This window comes from Macrobrachium nipponense, chromosome 20, assembly GCF_015104395.2.
Source record: "Macrobrachium nipponense isolate FS-2020 chromosome 20, ASM1510439v2, whole genome shotgun sequence".
Taxonomy (NCBI): domain Eukaryota; kingdom Metazoa; phylum Arthropoda; class Malacostraca; order Decapoda; family Palaemonidae; genus Macrobrachium; species Macrobrachium nipponense.
Window position 1 is genome coordinate 59807427 of NC_061089.1, and position 21481 is coordinate 59828907.

Sequence of the window (21481 nt, forward strand, 5' to 3'; positions counted from 1 at the left end):
GAGGTGGTAGGTGGGGATGACGGATCTATAACCCATTAAATCCCAACTTTTGTATTTTATGAAATTCTGGAATTTTTTGCAAAATATTATATATTTAAGGGTTAAGAATACATATGAAGTAGAAAGGAAAAATCTATTTCTAATGGTAAGCTTACAATAAGCTGTCCTCAAATGAGGACGCTGGGATAAAGGGGTATAAAATCACGTTTTCAAGCTGTCCTCAATTGAGGACACTGGGAGAATGGGTATTAGGTTTATATTTCCTAAATAAAGTATCCTCTTTGTAAGTAAAGATAAACAAATACATATTATCAGTCTAGTTGAATGTTTTGAATTCTCATTTAGTATTCTAGCTGAAAAAATGTAAATTTATAAGCCAAATCTACTTTTTTTTATTGCAATACCTTATGAACTTATTTTCTTTTATGATAAGAGCTGAGACATTCATTACAAAGAGTCATATTACATTTAGGGCAAGAGGTCCTTAGATCTGCTGTATATGTTTTGTTCAAACACCATTGTTGACTGTTGCGTTTTTCAATAAAATGGTCTTTACCATCATACCAACATCAGTAAAACTTGTATATGAGTGTAAGTACCACAAGGTCTTCCTACTAAGCCTTCCATGCAAGCCAACTTCAAGTGAGCTATAGAAATTGCCCTTTTGAAAAATCTAATAAAACTCAGCTGTATGTTACCATGTCCATGGTGCGCCAATGCCTCGAATAGAAGCAGAATATTTCCCTACCAACCAATCATGGTATCCTACAATACCCATGCATTTGTTATAGTTGAAAATAGCATTTCGTTGAGGAGCGCTTCCTTTTGACTTTTGATGACTTCACCCAACTCTGTACCTTTTCAAGGCATTCTAGTGTCGTAATTAGTTTCAACGTTCACATTTGTTATCTAGCCATTTTACCATCAGTACTACATCTTCATCCCATGAGCTGATTTCAATGTACAGTTCTTCAAACGAATTTCACAATGCTTGAAACTTAGTACTTCATAGGTGGACTAATAATTCATATTCAGTAAAATAATTATAAAAAAACACAGTGAGATTCTGGATCAGCATCAGTATCAAGCATTTTCAAAACAACTTTTTGAGCCCAGTGCTAAAGCATCATTCTGTTCTTGTTGGGGAGTCTTACCTCGGTAAAGATCAAAATTAGAACAGTAACCCAAGGTCCCACAAAGCGCCAAAAGTTTATATCCAAACCTTATAGTTTTCACTCGGATAAATTGTTTCAATTAGTTATGCCCATGATTTCATCAACACTAATGCATTCCTAAAATGCTGCATTTTGAGCCAATGATTTCTAAAGCTTCGAAATCAAGCTTCTTACTTTGAATTCTTTATCCCATTTATTATTTGACGCATCGGCATTATCACAGAAATGCCATGTTCATCTTTCAAAATTAGAAATTTATATATATATATATATATAATATAAAAACACACATATATGTATGTATATATATATATATATATATATATATATATATATATATATATATATATATATATATATATATATATATATATATATAATATATATATATATATATATATAAAGAAAGAGAGAGAGAGACAGACTTCTCCCACAACTTTTTTCAAGAAATATTTTGAGTAATAACAAAATAATATTTACCATGATTGGATTTTCTCTTATTGAGTGTGATCACTACAGAGATAAGAACGAATCTGAGGCAAAAATCGAGGTAAATCAGAAAGTTCGGGTCCCGCATACTTTGACAGGTTTGAACATGATTTACACCACTTCATCCCAGCGTCCTCATTTGAGGAAGCAATTTTCAACTGTCAATTATGAACAACTTCATTTGCTTTATAATACACAATTTTTACTTAGAATGGTGAGTAAATTCATTAATTTACTATACTTTATGAAATTTATTTCAAATTAATTGTTATAACTTGGAAAAATTTACTTGAAAATTATGATAGGATTAGAGGGAATTTTAGTGCAAGTTTGGTTGTTCATGAAAGACCTATAAAATTCTTATTACATACAAAAAAACTTTCATGGGGTGTAATATGATATAATTTATGCATTCATTTATTCAAATGTAATGAATAGATAAGAGAAAAGGATAAAAAAGATTGTTGAAATGTGTGTCCTCAAATGAGGATGCTGGGATATAAAATTCCTGTTGATTTTCAAGCAAAGAAGACTGATCTAAAAATAGCTTAAAAAACAAGTTTGTTATTGCAGAACGAACTAACGGATGCACTGCACATGTTTTTAACGTCCGAGTGTTGTGAAACTTTTTTTTTTGTTCATCGAACTGAGACTAGGAAAATGAAATCACAAGCACTGATAATCCAGTCGGTGAATCAGTTTCCCGCCATCTTGCTTGAAGGGAACCTTCCGAAGCTGAGATTCTTTTGCTCATCAGACAAGATAATGTTAGAGATTATAAGTAGCGTTTAAGGCAACAAAGCATTACACGGGAAAGAGACAAAGTGGGCGAGAGTTATCATTACATTCATTAGGTTTTCCGATCATGCTCAGGTGTTTGTGGGTACATCACAAAGCTGATGATGATGACCTTCACCGACTGTTGACTAGCCCACTGGGTGGGTGTGTGTATATATATATATATATATATATATATATATATATATATATTAATATATATATATATAATATATATATACGTATATATATATTCAAGATTTTAAGCCAGAACCAAGGAAAGTAAGATCCCTCATCTATATGCAAGGTGCCCCTTGAACTGAAAGCATCCATTCTCTAAAAGCTATCTCTGCTCCCATTTGGCTGTCGGAATTTAGCCCCCACAGGGTGTGGCGGAACTTATCAGGAGGAAATTTTAAAAGGAGCAGTGAACAGTGGCTCGCTCTCAGAAGATCCTTTAGACCTGGGAGAGGTCAGAAGCTCCTGCTATCTTGCCCTGCAGACAACACTTCGCCCTTTTCTGCTCTCCCCTCCCTCCTCTGGGGAATCCCAAGTATTTTTATACGTCCATAATGCACATAAATATCAAGCAGATAAGAAGACTTCAGAACCCAGGATTTCCAGTACTGTGAGAGTAAATTTCAGTTCAGCCAGGGTGAATTGTTTTGCCTTTGTCTGTATTTCATTTCCATTCTTCCAAGGCGACTCCCCCCGTCCTTGTTTAGAGTCTCATTCCCCCCATGTTGGTTCAATGCTGTGATTACTTCCCTTGTGATACAAATAAACTTCCCCTAGTAAATTCAAGGAACGGATGATGACCTTCACCGCGACCGCTGTGTGACTAGCCCACTCAGTGGGTGTGTGTATATTATATATATATATATTATATATATATATATATATATATATATATATATATATATATATATATATATATATATTCAAGATTTTAAGCCAGAACCAAGGAAAGTAAGATCCCTTATCTATATGCAAGGTCCCCTTTGAACTGAAGCATCCATTCTCTAAAAAGCTATCTCTGCTCCCATGGCTGTCGGATTTACCCCCACAGGGCGTGGGAGGAACTTACCAGGAGAAATTTAAAAAAGGAGCCGTGAACAGTGGCTCGCTCTCAGAAGATCCTTAGACCTAGGAGAGGTCAGAAGCTCCTGCTATCTCGCCCTGCAGACAACACTTCGCCCTTTTCTGCTCCCCCCTGCCTCCTCTGGGGGAATCCCAAGTATTTTTATACGTCCATAATGCACATAAATATCAAGCAGATAAGAAGACTTCTGAGCCCAGGATTTCAGGTACTTTAAGAGTAAATTCCAGTTCAGCCAGGGAATTGTTTTGCCTTTTGTCTGTATTTCATTTCCATTCTTCCAAGGCGACTCCACCCCTCCTTTGTTTAGAGTCTCATTCCCCCCCATGTTGGTTCAATGCTGTGATTACTTCCCTTGTGATACTAATAAAACATCCCCTAGTAAATTCAAGGAACGGAATAGTTCTCTCTGTGTAAATTCCTAGTCATTTTCATCCCGCCCTGAGTAGCCTGTAAACTTTTGATTGAAAGACAGTGGTTGTGTACGCTCACCCACTTGTGCCCCCCCATCTTATGCCAGATACCATCTCTTTGCAGACAAACACCGTGCCTGATTGTGGTAGAACGTGGGAACCCTTGGAGTAAGCCTTGCATTTTTAATAACCCATTTGCACAAAAATTCTGAACGCTGTGTGTGGTTGCCCCCAGCCACGTGTTTCTGGTGGATGAACAATCAACTTTCTTATTAGTTCCTGGACCTATGTAAATTAATGTAAATACAGTGCATTTAAAACTAAAGTCCAGCTTTTATGTAAATTCCTCCTTCCTCAGTAATATCAGCCTTCTGCCATAGTTTTTTTTTCTCTTTTCTTTGTTGTGATCTCTCGTTCTTTCATTCAAGGCCAAATTTTTCCAGTGTTAAACTACATTTTCTAGGAGTGAACAAGCAGTTTCAGAACAAAAATGGCGACCTCTTGCTAGAATTTTCATTTCCAGTCGTGTATCGATCATTAAACTGGTATCACGAAAAGAAACAATCTGAATTCCATTAATATTTTTATAAGCAAGCAAAAGCAATGTTTCCCAATTCTCCACAACAGGAAAAAGATAAATTTAATTTTCTAGTTATTCGTGTAGAACTAGGTATTCTAGTTAGGGGTATATTAAATCTGACTGCCATTATAGCGACAGGAAATAGACCACGTGTAGGCCGATAGACTAGAGCTCGAGAGAGAAATTTTAACATTAGCTTCTCTTATGTGCCATTGCATAAAGCATTGAGGTATTTAGGGAGTAAAAGTGAAAACGAAAATAAGTGCCATATTTCGTGAATTGCAAGTTAATCGTAAATCCCATGCTGTAAAGATATGTTTTTTTTATGTGAATCAATGCACTGGTCATTGTCGAACGCTCTCTCTCCTCTCTCCTCTCTCTCTCTCTCTCTCTCTCTCTCTCTCTCTGCCGCTTGCAGGTCTAAACAGGATAATATTTAAATCCCTGGCCATTGCCCTGGTTATTAACAAAGATGAGTCAATAAGTAAGAAAAAAAAAAACAAAGTGTTAGCGTAAATTCTTAACATTAAGATAAGGAAAATTAAAGGTAAACTCGTGCAGAGAGTAATAATGAGGGGCAAATACTCTTGCTTTTGAAACAAGGGCACATGTTACCCTTAGCTTAACTTCCTCTACTGCGGACTTGAACTTGTGATTAATTCCTTCTGTCTTTCCCACCCGTGTGCAGGCCTACTTCTCCGGGGTTTTAAATTGGTGGAATCGAAGCTCTAAGGTGCGCTAGAGCTAGGGTGAAAGAGGTCTGTGCGGAGGCAGTATATTTATGCAGGGTGAGAGATCTTTATCCGGTCTTCTCTTTCCATTTAATGTATATGAGCTAGTGTTTAAAATACAAATTCTGAGCATAGCTAGGTTGAAAGGGTAAGATAGACTAGGGATTTATGTTGGTAAGAAAAGGAAAAATAATTTGTATCCACTTCACGTCTTCGTCCTCGAGACGATATGGAGACCCCATATACATTTTATATTATCAACTGCATTTGCCACATTTTTCACTTTGAGTTTCCATGAAATTCGTGACCAGATTTTTTCCTTTTTATTCACAAAGCCATATCTGTGTTGAGTTTCCGCATTTACGACATTAATTTGCCATGTTTCATATTGAGTTTCCGTGAAATTCGTGACCAGATTCTTTCTTTTATTTGCAAAGCCGTATCTGCGTGAGTTTCCGGGCTTACGAAATTCATTTGCCTCATTTTCACGTTGAGTTTCTGTGAAATTCGTGACCAGATTCTTTCTTTTTATTTGCAAAGCCGTGTCCGCATGAGTTTCCGCGCTTACGAAATTTATTTGCTACGTTTTCATGTTGAGTTTCTGTGAAATTCGTGACCAGATTCTTTCCTTTTCATTTACAAAGCCGTATTCACATTGAGGTTCTGTGTTTACGACATTCAATTACCACGTTTTCACGTTGAGTTTCCGTGAAATTTGCGAACAGATCCTTTCTTTTTTTATTTACAAAGCCGTACCGTCGCAGAGTTTCTGCCGAACTGTAAATTACAGAGATTTTACGGTTGAGTTTTCCGCCGCGCTATACGCCAGTAGTAACTGTATTTACAGGGATTTTAGGTCATCTTGCCAAGTATCTGAGTTGAGTATTCCGCATACCCCTGGCGACATTTGCAGTTTTGCAACTGCCTCCCATCCTATTATTCTCAGGCTAGACTACTAGCGTTTTACTCCTTAGGAGATGTCCAGTAACGGCAGCACTGGAGGAGACTAAGGCCTCCACAGAAGTCAGAAAGAGCCCTGGGGCTGGAGGGCGCAAACTGATCAATTGGGTGAACAGTAAGCTGAAAGAAGCAGCCCAAGCGAGAGCAGTCGAAAGGGAGAAGGAGAGGGAGGCACGAGAGAAGAGAGAAAGCAGCTGAAAGAGAAGCACAAGAGAAGAGAGAAGCAGCTGAAAGAGCATTCCAAGCAGCTGAGAGGGAGCACAAGAAAGAAGAGAAGCCGCTGAAAGAGCATTCCAAGCAGCCGAAAGGGAGAAAGAAAGAGCACTTCAACTGGCTATGGCAGTCCAGAGTGCCACTCTGGCACCTCCGAGTTGCCATGCCCCCTGCGCCCCCTCCTTCACACTCTCACCTCCACAGCATGGGCGTCCTAATTAGGACTTGGGACGATAATGAACTTGACAAATGGCTCGATCATGTTGAGCAGGTGTTCGAGAACTTCAGTCCAACCCCTCAGGAAGTGGCCCTCCTCCTTGGCAAACACCTCACTGGCAAAGGGCGGACTGCATTCGAGGCCCTTCCCCTGAATGAGCGACAAGACCTTGCCCTCGTCTGAGAGGCAATCCTTGGGGCTTACGAGTTGACCCCACACTGGTGGAGGCAGAAATGGAGGACTATGCTCAAGGAGGCTAACCAAAACAAAATGGACAGAGTGGGCAGCCAAGAAGACACTGGCACTCCATAGGTTGGACAAAGGCCTCCAACGCAACATCGTTGAGGAGGTCTTAGAACTCTTTCAGTTGGAGGATTTCCTGTACTACGCTCCCCCTGATCTTGCCACCCACTTGGTGGAGAAGGCCCCTAAGACTATTTTGGAGTGCTGTAAATGGGCAGATGCCTATGGACACCCACCATCCACTGCAGAGTTCTTTAAAAAAGAAAATATGCCCTGCTCTCCCTCTACTCCTGCTGCCACCTATCAGCCTACCAGCGCCCCAATGTCACCACGGAAAGCTGTGTGTGGGCATTGCAATAAACCAGGTCACACCACGGAGCAGTGCCTCTCAAAGGTGGATCCTCCACAGCAAGCTGCCGCCACTCCTCCGAATGGACTACCCAATCATTATAATAACAAGAACAATGGCCATTGGAACAGAAACAACAGGCCCAGGCCTGATTTTAGCAAGAGTTTCTGTGACTCATGCAAAGTGCATGGGCACACTGCTGCTTGGGTGGGATGCCCCAAGAAAACTCCTGTTTCTGCCATTGCTATGGCTGTGACGAATCCGTCAGCTCTAGGCCCTCATGCTCAGGTCCCCATATTTGTCGCACCTCCCAGAGGTTGCTATCCTGCCCACCAGGTCTGAGCTTTCGACGACACTAGTGCGCAAGTATCCATCATCTGAGAGGATAAAATTCTTACGGAGACCAGGTTTGATAGGGCACCAATTCTTCATGATAGAGAGCCTCAACCACGTCAAGATGTTCTTACCTACTGTACGGCTGAGAGCCACACAAACCTCACCATTCTAAGATATGTACCATGGCAGTAGCAACCTATATACCAGGAGGTTATGATGTCCTGCTAGGGACAAATTGATTTAAGTCTCCCCTCCTACCTTTATACGTATCAGGGCCCCCGGCCTCACATAGCTCCAGACCCATTCCATGGGCCTCCAAGAACTACCTCTGCACAGCCAGTGCCACTTGAAGGTGCCAGGCAGTGCCAGGCTCCGTCCCCCATGGATGTTGGGACATGTTCGAGTCCTTCCACCAAGCCAGGAACGGCCTCAGTGCCAGTGCCAAGGCAAGACTCGAGTCTCCCTCCCGGAGCTCTAAGTCCCGGTTGCTCTCCCTCTGCTGGCTTGGCCCCACTACCCATGCCGGCAGTCAAGGAAGAGCCAATTCCAATAGGAATCCTCCAGGATACCCATGATCATAGTGGACACTCCACCAACGGTGCGGCCTCACAGACCACCCCAGAGTCATTCCTCCCCAACGAGTAAGCCCATCCCGAATACCATTACCTCATCCAGTCCCCCTCTGTTAGCAGCTAACCAGTCCCGGAGTAATGACCCTGCCAAATCCTATTTGGCTGAAGAACTCAGGGAACCGAGCCACGCAGCATTAGGCACGGGGACGGGTGCCAAGGCCCTAGTTGTCGCAGCAGCCGGAGTCGATGCCCCTGCGGAATCATCAAAGGGCTTGAATCATTCAAGGCACCCAATGGCATCATGAAACCGACCTCGGAGAGGTCGAAGGAAGAAGGGGAAAGGGCGTCGAGGTTGTCTGAAACCTTATGAGAGCCAATAGTCTCTCCGCACTAGTGCCTGGCACAGTGCCACCCTATTATAGAGAATTCTGACCCTCTCCATCCAGAAGAGAGTGCCAGGTTCTGCTACTTCTATACTTCCTTCTTCCCCTTTTGTAACTCTACTTCCTTCTGACCCTTTTTGTAACTTTCTTTTCTTTGTACTGTCTATATCTTCACTTCCTTGGTTTCCTTTCCTCTTCTTTACTGCCTTTAGGCATTTATTGTATATTGTATACTCTGCTTAGGCAGAGCCAAACCTGCCAGCTATTCTGGCCTTATATAAATTAGTACTTCATTGTGAACTACTGTCATAACAGTGCCACAATTGGCACAGTGCCCCATTGCAAGCACTTAGAATTCCATTTGACGGGAAAATTTTAGCCAGCAAAAATTGCTATGGCCTTAGAGATATTTTCGAAGCCTGGCTCGTTTATACATTGTTTTGATTTGATTTCTGATTTAGTGTTATTCCCTAGTCTTTATATTTTGTGAAATTTACATTTTTTGTGTCATCTTATTTAATCTCTACAAAGGATTACTTCATTAATTTTCCCTTTGTTAGTTTGCACTAATGTTTGCTAAGATGTAATTAATACTGTTAGGCGTCTTCTTGTTACGAGACAAAGTTATTTAACGAAATTATAGGGTCATTAACACACCTGAACGCATCATATCGCCCCATCAGGGTAAACTGATAATATGTGTAGCCTTAAACAATTAAGCTAGCAGTATTATATATGATATAATTTACCCTGTAGGTTAAGTTTTATATAATCATTATTTGCTGTTCATTGTTATTAGTGTGATGTTATATTTCAAGAGTAATCTTTATTGGAATATTGCAATTTGTTAGTCTTTAGTCACGTCACACTTTATTTTTTTTTTAATCATTAATCCTCTATGGAAGACTCAGTAATTTATATTTGCGATTGGTCGTTGTTTCTGGCTTGTCTTGTCCATTCTGAAATGTACTTTAGAATGGGGAGGTGTTCAAGATTTTAAGCCAAAACCAAAGAAAGTAAGATCTCTTATAACAAGTTTCATGCATCCTTGTCTATATGCAAGTTGCCCCTTTGAACTGAGAGCATCCATTCTCTAAAAAGCTATCTCTGCTCCCATTGGCTGTCGGAATTTACCCCCCACAGGGCGTGGGCAGAACTTACCAGGAGAAACTTTTAAAAGGAGCAGGGAACAACGGCTCGCTCTCAGAAGATCCTTAGACCTAGGAGAGGTCAGAAGCTCCTGCTATCTCGCCCTGCAGACAACACTTCGCCCTTTTCTGCTCCCCCCTCCCTCCTCTGGGGGAATCCCAAGTATTTTTATACGTCCATAGTGCACATAAATATCAAGCAGATAAGAAGACTTCTGAGCCCAGGATTTCCAGGTACTGTGAGAGTAAATTCCAGTTCAGCCAGGGAATTGTTTTGCCTTTTGTCTGCATTTCATTTCCATTCTTCCAAGGCGACTCCCCCACTCCTTTGTTTAGAGTCTCATTCCCCCCCATCTTGGTTCAATGCTGTGATTACTTCCCTTGTGATACTGGTAAACATCCCCTAGTAAATTCAAGGAACGGAATAGTTCTCTCTGTGTAAATTCCTAGTCATTTTCATTCCGCCCTGAGTGGCTTGTAAACTTTTGATTGAAAGACAGTGGTGTGTAACGCTCACCCACTTGTGCCCCCCATCTTATGCCAGATACCACCTCTTTGCAGACAAAACACCGTGCCTGATTGTGGTAGAATGTGGGAACCCTTGCAGTAAGCATTGCCTTTTCAATAACCCATTTGCACAAAAATTCTGAACGCCGTGTCTTGTTGCCCCCAGCCACGTGTTTCTGTGGATGAACAATCAACCTTCCTTATTAGTTCCTGGACCTATGTAAATTAATGTAAAATACAGTGCATTTAAAACTAAAAGTCAGCTTTTATGTAAATTCCTCCCCTCAGTAATACGGCCTTCTGCCATATGTTTGTTTTCTTGTTGTGATCTCTCGCTCTTTCATTCAAGGCCAAAATTTTTCCAGTGTTAAACTACATTTTCTAGGAGTGAACGAGCAGTTCAGAACATTATCTATAATATATATTATAGTATATGTATATATATATATATAAATATATATAATATTATATAGTATATATATATATATATAATATATATATATATATATATAATATGTATATAAATATATATAAGTTAACAACACAATCTTGACGATATATATATATATATATATATATATATATATATATATATATATATATATATATATATATATATATATATATGTTGTGACGAAGTGGCCTAGAGTATCTGGGTCTGGACACCATTAATGCTTGTGGAAAGTAGCCAAAGATCTGGGTCTGGACACCATTTATATTTGTTAACCCAAATTGCCAAGTATCTGGTTACTTACCATTTGCACTTGCTAGTGCAAGAGACCCTTTTATTCCTGGTTCTGGGACACCCTTTGTACTTGGGGCACCGTTTGATCAAGTACTTGGTTATTCCTTACTTCACTACAGCCAGACACCGGACCCTTCATTACAAATACTAAACGCCTGAATACTCTAAAGGTAACAGTGTTCCCTTATAGAACTGAACAGTCAAGAAAACAATCAGTCTAAGTTCATTAAAATAGATATGAGGTAATCTTAATTAAAGGGCATCACTCCTGCAATTTCAAATCTAAGTATTTACCACTCTATATTTCTACCTAAACGAAAATAAAATATAATACTGGTGTTAAATAAAATGCTCATATATATTTTAAATACAAAAATTTATTTCTAAATACAAAATCTATAAGTGAAATTCACAATCTCAGGGAAATTATTACTTGAAAACAAAAGTTTAATTAATTCTTGAATTAATTATTAAGGAAAATTAAATCAAAATTTATCAAGAAAATTAATGAAATTAAATTATAAAGCAATAATTAACTTTGAAATGAAATTTAATTAAATGCAAATTAATTCACAAGTGTAAGATTCAAAAGTTACACAATAAAAAATTATTCAAAGTAATTAAACAAAAGAAAGACAATGCAGAAAAACATAATGCATAATATGAAAACAATTAAAGCATTGACATTACAAACATTAAGCATATAAAATGGACATGTCAAAAGAACAAAGAAAAAAAATGGAAAAGTAAAATTACTTTCTCCAAACACTGTAAAATAAAACCTCAAAGTGCACTTCAAAACATTTGTAAAATACCTGTATACGCAGTTGCAACTTCTCACTCAAAAGAAAGGCCTGTTACAATCTTCAAGACTTTCGTGGCGCCTTCACAAAAATAATATTAATAACACTATGCTCAGATAGTTCTCTATCTCCATATGTGTATGGACATATGGGGGCCGGTTAGCAAGATGAAAATATATTACATCATCTGCGTTCGCGTATGTGTATGAACAAGGCCCCCTTGTTTCGTTATAGGAGCCGCTTTAGGACAATAAAAAAATGAGCTTAGCTAAGGCATTCTCAAGATGTGAAAAACAACCCTCTTCAGAGGCTTATAAGCCTCCACTCCCTCTCTCTGTCTTACGTTACTTTTTCCCCTCTCCGCCTTATGTATGTTTAAAAATTAAAAGTTACACTACTTAACATGTTATCTTTATATGGAGGAATCTGAACACAAAAACATACATTTCACAACATTATACACAGTTTCTGAGGTGAATTAATCTTATTACCAATATTATAATTGCATTACAAAACTTATATTATAAGATTCCTCCCCCCAGAAGATTAGTTATTCCGAGGTTGAATCCAACGATTCACAACGGGATAAGTAATCGACAACTACATTGTTGTAACCAGATATGTGCTCAACCTTTAAATTATACTGTTGCAAGCACAAAGACCACCTGGTCAGTCTTTGATTATGGTTTTTCATCCTTTGTATAAATGACAGGGGATTGTGATCAGATAACACTAAAACTTCTTCATTCCTAGGTCTGTTCACATACACTTCAAACTTTTTCAATGCTGGTATCAAGGCTAGAGTTTCCTTTTCAATAGTTGCATAGTGTTTCTGATGCTTTTTCAGTTTCAAAGACAGGAAACACACCGGGTGTAGAAGGTTATTTTCATCTTCTTGAAGTAGAACAGCTCCAATTCCACAATTAGAGGCATCAACTTGTTTCACAAATTTCTTATTAAAGTCTGGAGCTTGAAGCACCGGTCTTGAAGTTAAAATGGCTTTACCCTCTCAAAGGATTCTTGACATTCTGGAGTCCAAACAAACTTAGCTTTGGGACTGGTTAAGTCTGTCAAGGGAGTCTGACTATGGCTAAGAAATTTGGACAGAAATGACAATAGAATCCAGCCATGACCAAAAATCTTTGTAGCTATTCTTCGTTAAGTGGGGAGGGAGGTAGCCTTATGGATACCTTCTACATTAGCATTCACTGGAGTGAGAAGGCCTTTCCCAACTTCAAACCTAAGGTACTGACCAGTTGCCTTCCCAAACTCACTCTTCTCTAGGTTGACTGTTAGTCCTGCCTCTTGTAGTTTCTTGAAAACTTTCTTCAGGATCTGCAGATGTTCTTCCCACGTTGTAAAGTAAATGACTATGTCATCAAGGTATACACCTACTCCCTCTATAGATCCTAGCAGTTGATCCATCACTCGTTGAAAATGTGGCTTGGTGCATTCATCAGACCAAATGGCAGTACAGTATACTGATACAATCCAAAAGGAGTAATAAAAGCTGACAGCAACTTCACATTTTCATCTAAGGGTATCTGATAATATCCCTTCAATAAGTCTATCTTGGAAACAAACTTGGCTTACCCAATATTATCAAGTAACTGATCTATAAGGGGCAAGGGATAATTGTCAGCCATACTAATGGAATTCAGTTTCCTATAATCAGTACACATCCTAAATGACCCATCAGGTTTCTTCACTAACACACATGGAGAACTGAAATGACTTGAACTGGGTTCTGCTAATCCATGTTGCAGCAAATACTCAACTTCTTTCTTCAGAACATCTCGATGATAAGGTGATAAGCCCTTTGCTTGAATGATTTTCCATCTTCTTGGATCTTGATTTCATGTTTGGTCAGATTAGTACGTCTGGGTACAGCTGCAAAAATCTCTGTGAAGCTTCTAATCACTTCACTCAGTTCCTCACCTTGTTCAACATTAAGATGTTTCAGTTTATCCTCCAAATTTTCTAAAATTGAAGAATTATTCATCTTGCTTTCAGCTCCCAATTCATAGCCGTCATCGCCTTCTGTAGATGAAGTTGTCTGTATTATTGCCACAGTTTCATTTCTAGTTTCTGAGAAATAAGGTTTCAAGAGGTTCACATGTATCTTCCTCTGTCGTTTTCTTCTTTCTGGTGTTTCAATCACCTAAGTTCTATCACTTAACTCTCAATTATCCTGTAGGGACCTTCTTGAAATTTGGTTTGGTAAGGGAAATCTCTTGACTGGCAGAAACACTAACACTTGTTGACCAACACTAAAACTTCTTAGCTTAGTCTTCCTATCATAGTTTCTTTTCATTTTCTCTTGACTCATTTTCAGATTTTCTAAAGAGAATTTTCTAATCTCTTCCAACCTTTTCCTTAAGTTTTTCACATACTCTCCTTGGATTTCCTCTTGATTTTCTACCCAATTTTCTGCAAGAATCTTCAAAGGTCCTCTCACTTCCCTTCCAAAAATTATCTCATTAGGTGAACATCCCATGCTTTCTTGATAAGCATTCTTAACTTCAAATAACATTAAGGGTAAACCAACATCCCATTCTCTTCCTGACTCAGAATAACACTTTGTTAGCATACTTTTTAATGTCTGGTGGAACCTTCCCAGGGCTCCTTGAGTTTCTGGATGATAAGGAGTTGATAGCTGTTGTTTCACCCCTAATAAGTTCATCATATCCTGGAATAACTCGGAAGTAAAGTTCGTTCCTCGATCACTTTGTATAATTTCTGGTATCCCAAACTTTGAGAAAAACTCCAGCAGTTTCTCAGCAACTATCTTGGCAGATATGTTTCTAAGAGGGATCGCCTCAGGATATCTGGTAACAGGACACATTAATGTCAACAGATATTAATTTCCTTTCTTCGTCTTCGGAAGCGGTCCAACCATATTTATAATCACCGTATTAAAGGGTTCTCCTCTAACTTCTATAGGTTGTAGGGGGGCTTTCTGAATGGTTTCATTAGGTTTTCCAGCTATCTGCTGAATGGTTTCATTAGGTTTTCCAGCTATCTGGCAGGTATGACACTCTCGACAGAACCTGCTAACATCTTTATGAAGTCCAGGCCAGGAAAAATATCTCGTGATCTTCTCCACAGTCTTCCTGATTCCCAAATGTCCAGATTCATGAGCTACTGCTACCACCTGCTTTCTCAATGGACATGGAAACAAAATCTGATGATATTCGCACCATTCAGCATTTCTGGGTGTATCTTGAAGGTCTAATACTTCCTCAGTCAAACAAACCTTCCTTGCATTTCGATGATAACAGGGTAGGAGTGTTGTTGCATTCTCTTCCTGATCAACAACTCTGCAAGAACAAATCATCTAACGATGCATCCCTCTCCTGCAAGTCCATTAGCTTTTTATCTTGTCACCTGTCCAAACTTCAAGGGTTGAACTATCAATATCTTCACTACTATCTTCAGGAACACTGACTACTTGGAGTCTCTTCAGGAACAACAGATTCTTAATTTTCTTGGGAAATCCTCTCTCAGTCAGCTCCACGGGATGCATCCCTCCCCTGGAACAATTTTTCTAAGTTCAAAGATCCTTCACTTGACCCATCTTGGGCATGCAAATCCTCATTTTCTTCACCAACAGTCGTAATCCTCATACTCCTGGTAGTTACACAACTAGGGAACAGGTGGGGTTATTCTTCTCCAACTCTACTGCAGGACTAATCCTCAATGGTTTGTCTGTCATTATAGGACAAGGAACAAATGGAACACCACCAACTTCATTACCCAACAAAACATGTACACCTTCCACAGCCAGTGAGTCCTTCACAGCAAAATCAACACTCCCTGTCACCAGGTATAAGCGGCATATAGGAGTTACTTCCTCTCCTCCTATACCCTTCAAAAAAACTGAATCTCCAGTGAGATTCTTCTCCAACATTGGGTGAGCACCACGTAACACCACACTATGGTTGTTCCCAGTATCACGTAAAATCTTGACTGGTACCTGCACACTCTCTTCTTGAGTTGCCAGTGTACCCTCATAGATATATGGCTTAAAGGCCTCCAAACTGCTCAACCACTCACTGCTTGAAGTTACATTTCCACTGGTTGCTAAACACTCAGCTTGTTTAGTTTCAGTCTTCCCTGTCATCGGATTCTTCCCCACATTGTTCTTAATAGTCTGTTTCACCTGGTCACCTCTTACTTTTTGGCCAACAGGCCCAATTGGACTGCTGATAATTCCAATAACACTGCTGACTGAAGTGTTCTGCTCTTCCACACTTGAAGCAGACAACATTAGACTTTTGCAACTGTCTTGCAAAATTAGATGGGGTAGATGAGGATTTCACATTAGCTTGCTGAGGAGTATTGTTACGTGTAGGTTTCCCATTTATAAAATTGCTCCTGAAACCAGGATGAGACTTAAAACTTGTGCGTGATTGATTCTGGTACTTGACATTATAATTGCGCCTGCTACTAATTATATTGTAGTCTTCACTCAGTGTAGCAGCTTTGTCAAGTTTTTTAACCTCTCTCTCTCTGAAATAGGCTCTCATATGCTCAGGAATACCTTTGAAATATTGCTCCAAAACAAATAACTCTTCTAACTCTTCAAAAGTTGTAACTTTAGCTGCCTCCAACCATCTTTTAAAACACCTTCTCACTTTATAAGTGTAATCCAAGAAAGTTACTTATTCATCCTTCCTTAAATTTCTGAATCTTTCATTGTAGTACTCTGGGGTCAGCTGGTATACTTGTAGCACATTATGTTTGAGCACCTTGAAGTCTTTACACTGATCAGCTGTTAAGGCTAAATAAGCGCTTCTCCCTTCACCAATCAAGACACTTTGTAGCAAAAACTGACCATTTATCTTCTGACCTGAAGCCACTTTCTCAAAATGATCAAAGAACTCATCTGGAGCCTCTTCAGTAAACTTAGGGATTAACTTCTGCACTCTTACTACATCAAATGCAGGGTCTTGATTACCATGGTTAGGGTCAGACGGTGTTACAGGGGTAATGTGGATCTAGCTCTTATCAATTCCATCTCCCTTTCATGTCTTGCAATTTCTCTTTCATCTTTTATCCTTTGCCTTTCATCTTCTGCTGCTTTTTCTTCTTCTCTTTCTCTTCTTTCTTGTTTTCCCTGTCTACTCTGTCTTTTTCAGCTTGCATTCTCTCTCTTTCAGCCTGCATTTTCAGCGTAATCAAACTTTCTTCTGCTTCTATGCGCCTGAGTTCTAACTCTGCGTCACTTTTCTCTCTCTCTTCTACTTGCTTATTTATAAGATCAGCCTGTGCTACATTCAACAAGTCTTGAGCCAGTTCCTAACTCATCATCATCAGTTATTCTACCAGAGACTATCAATGCTTGCATGGCAATGCATTTGATTTCTGCTTTTATCATTCTACTAGACACATGACCACCACATGCTACTGCTAGAGCACTTCACTGTGCCTTAGTCAGAGTAGTTTCAGATAACACTTGGATGGAAGGGGCTGCTAAAAATTCGTGAGTATCGAATGGAGCCATTTTCCTCAAATACAATTCTTACAATACAATGCAAAAACAAATATATGGTCACTCTTCTAACTAAATATATTCCTAAAACCACCATTATAAGCTAGAGTGATAATGTGATTTGTTTTCCTCCCTGGTCTACTGGGGATCATTAATACTTGGTACACAAAGTGCCAAATATCCCGGGTCTCTGGGCACCATTAATACTTGTAACGATGTGGCCTTGAGTATCTGGGTCTGGACACCATTAATATTTGGGGAAAGTAGCCAAAGATCTGGGTCTGGACACCATTAATATTTGTTAACCCAAATTGCCAAGTATCTGGTTACTTACCATTTGTACTTGCTAGTGCAAGAGACCCTTTTATTCGTGGGTCTGGGACACCTTTTGTACTTGGGGCACAGTTTGATCAAGTACTTGGTTATTGCTTACCTCACTACAGCCAGACACCGGACCCTTCATTACAAATACTAAACGACTGAATACTCTAAAGGTAACAGTGATCCCTTATAGAACTGAACAGTCAAGAAAACAATCAGTCTAAGTTCATTAAAATAGAGTGAGGTAATTCAATTAAAGGGCATCACTCCTGCAATTTCAAATCTAAGTATTTCCTGATTCTGATTCATTGAGGGAAAACGGCACAATTACCACTCTATATTTCTACCTAAACAAAAATAAAATATAATACAGGTGGTAAAATAAATGCTCATATAAATTTTTAAATATAAAAATTTATTTCTAAATTCAAAATCTACAGTACCAGTCATAATACTTTGCGTGGTAGGGAAGATGGAAGAAGAAAAAGAGTACAACAAACTAAAAATATTCAGGAAAAATCAATTATTAAAGCAACCATCATAAAAATTTGGAATGAATAATCACCACCTCCTGCCCTAGTACTTGATAGGCATGCCACAACGTTTACGGACTTTCTGGAGTGCCCTTGGCATTGAATCTGAAAACCGCTGCAGGAGGGACTCGTACAGATCGTCCCAAGCGCTTTTCAAACTTTGCGCTGCAAGACGTGTCCATATTCATTAACTTTCTTTTTTATGATTGCTTAATGATTGAAATGGCTGGGGAATTCCCTGGCTAGTCGTGGATATATTCAATTCCACAAATCTCTAAGCCACAAAGTATTCTGTTTGGCGGTATGATCCCCAGTGCACGAATCTTAATCCAATGCCATTGAAAATCAGCCATTGAAACGAAAAAAATTTGGCTGAGTGAAATTGACTAATTGGGAACTTAACTAGAGCTACTGGCTCACTCACAGAAAGTGTAACTCTGTGTAAGAGCTCTTCAGTAACCTGTTGGATGTTGTGGACAGTGGATGTCGAATTCTTTTCTCTTGCTCTGGCATAGCCGTTGTTAACATTATTTTGTGTGGTTGAGTGAGTGTGGTTGTATTAACAATGTCTAAACCGTATACTTCCATTGAGATATCGTGTGACAGTGATACAACTTTAACGACGAAGGCCTTAAAACTGGTATAATTAGCCAAAAATTTGGCGTGAAACAACGGACAGTCCAAAACATTCTGAAAACTTTTCGTGAATCGAGAGGGAAAGAAGTACCCAAGGCTAGGACCAGCACTTGGAGGCCCCCTATTATTTAGTAAGAGGGGGTTAAGAGTTCTCACCAGGGAATATTGAGACCTCAATGTTCCTGGCGAGAACTCTTAACCCATTCTTACTAATAATAGGGGCCTCCCAGTGCTGCGGTCCTAACCTTAGGTACTTCCTTCCCTCCCGACTCACGAAAGTTTTCAGAATGTTCTGGACAGTCCGTTGTTTCACGCCAATTATTTGGCTAATTACACCAGTTTTAAGACCTTCGTCGTAAAGTTGTATCACTGTCACACGATATCTCAGTGGAAGTATACGGTTTAGACATTGTTAATACAACCCACACTCACTCAACCACACAAAATAATGTTAGTAACGGCTATGGCAGAGCACGAGAAAAGAATTCGACATCCAACTGTCACAACATCCAACAGGTTACTGAAGAGCTCTTACACAGAGTTACATTTCTTTCTGTGAGTGAGCCAGAAAGCTCTAGTTAAGTTCCCAATTTTTCACTCAGCCCAAATTTTTTTTCGTTTCAATGGCTGATTTTCAATGGCATTGGGATTAAGATTCGGTTGCACTGGGATCATACCGCCAAACAGAATACTTTGTGGCTTAGAGATTGTGGAATTGAATATATCCACGACTAGCCAGGGAATTCCCCAGCCATTTCAATCATTAAGCAATCATAAAAAGAAAGTTACTGAATGTGGACACGTCTTGCAGCGGAAAGTTTGAAACGCGCTTGGGACGATCTGGACAAGTCCCTCCTGCAGCGGTTTTCAGATTCAATGCCCAGGACACCCCAGAAAGTCCGTAAACGTTGTGGCATGCCTATCAAGTAATAAGGCAGGAGTTAGTGATTATTCATTCCAAATTTTATGATGGTTGCTTTAATAATTGATTTTTCCTGAATATTTTTAGTTTGTTGTACTCTTTTTTCTTCTTCCATATTCCCTACCACCGCAAAGTATTATGACTGGTACTGTATAAGTGAAATTCACAATCTCAGGGAAATTGTTATTACTTGAAAACAAAAGTTTAATTAATTCTTGAATTAATTATTAAGGAAAATTAAATCAAAATTTATCAAGAAAATTAATTAAATTAAATTATAAAGCAATAATTAACTTTGAAATGAAATGAAATTAAATACAAATTAATTCACAAGTATAAGATTCAAAAGTTACACAATCAAAAATTATTCAGACTAATTAGACAAAATAAAGACTGCAGAAAAGCATAATGCATAATATGAAAACAATTAAAGCACTGACAGTACAAATATTAAGCATATAAAATGGACATGTCAAAAAAACAAAGGAAAAGAAAAATGCAAAAGTAAAATGTCTTTATCCAAACACTGTAAAATAAAATCTCGAAGTGCACTTCAAAACATTTGTAAAATACCTGTATACACAGTTGCAACTTCTCACTCAAAAGAAAGGCCTGTTACAATCTTCAACACTTTCGAGGGCGCCTTCACAAAAATAATATTAATAACACTATGCTCAGATTCCACAAACAACACATACATTACTGAGTGACCAGCTCATATAGAGATTGAGTTACATTACGTTAATGAAACAGTCTCGTGAATGAGAGAGAGAGAGAGAGAGAGAGAGAGAGAGAGAGAGAGAGAGAGATTTCTCCCTAACGCACCTAACCAGGAATCGGAATCGAATGAATAGTTCTCTATCTCCATATGCGTATGGACATATGGAGGCCGGTTGGTTGCAAGATGAAAACATATTACGTCATCTGCGTTCAGTATGTGTATGAACAAGGCCCCCTTGTTTCATTATAGGAGCTGCTTTAAGACAATAAAAAAATGAGCTTAGCTAAGGCATTCTCAAGATGTGAAAAACAACCCTCTTCAGAGGCTTATAAGCTTCCACTCCCTCTCTCTGTCTTACGTTACTTTTTCCTCTCTCCGCCTTATGTATGTTTAAAAATTAAAAGTTACACTACTTAACATATTACCAAAATCATAATTGCATTACAAAACTTACATTATGAGAATATATATTATAGTATATATATATATATATATATATATATATATATATATATATATAGATATATATACATATATATATATATATATATATATATATTATATATATATATATATATATATATATATATATAAAGAGAGAGAGAGAGAGAGAGAGATGGGAGAGAGAGATGGAGAGAGAGAGAGGGAGGAGAGGAGAGACGAGAGAGAGAGAGAGAGAAAGCTTAGGTTATTTAGTGAATGCAAAGATAAACATCATATTTCCACCATGTGCCATTTAATGACGACCCTTTGGACGCTATGCCAAAGGCTATCTCTGCCTAGAAGTGATGCGTTGGGCAGTGAATAAAATCTTAACTTTATTATCGATTTTAAAGATAAATGCTTCAGGCAAGCTCTGTGTGAGCTAAATAAGTGAGTTCAGTAGTCTACGTATATTACTAAATAATAATGATCCAAGCATTTTCTTGCTAACAAACAGACTGTATAATATGTCTCAGTTCCAGACTAATTTTACCATTTTTTCAAGTACGTGTTAGACCTAATGTAAGTTCTGCGATTCCTGTATGGATTCGTACGTAATCTAGATCTTCATCTTTACATTTTCCCATGATTTTTTGTTTCTTTCTTCTGGTCTTCATCTGTGGATATACAT

General features: G+C 38.7%; 1 protein-coding gene across 1 annotated transcript in view; it reads right to left on the reverse strand.

Moving 5' to 3' along the window:
• The window catches only part of LOC135220311 (uncharacterized), a 61808-nt gene extending 43132 nt beyond the window's left edge, over positions 1-18676 (reverse strand). The window contains exons 1-2 of the mRNA XM_064257557.1: positions 18513-18676; positions 15918-16117 (exon numbers count right to left, since the gene is read on the reverse strand). Coding sequence (XP_064113627.1) covers positions 15918-16117; positions 18513-18676 — 364 coding nt within the window. The remainder of the gene's footprint in view (positions 1-15917; positions 16118-18512) is intronic.
• Positions 18677-21481: the final 2805 nt, after the last annotated feature.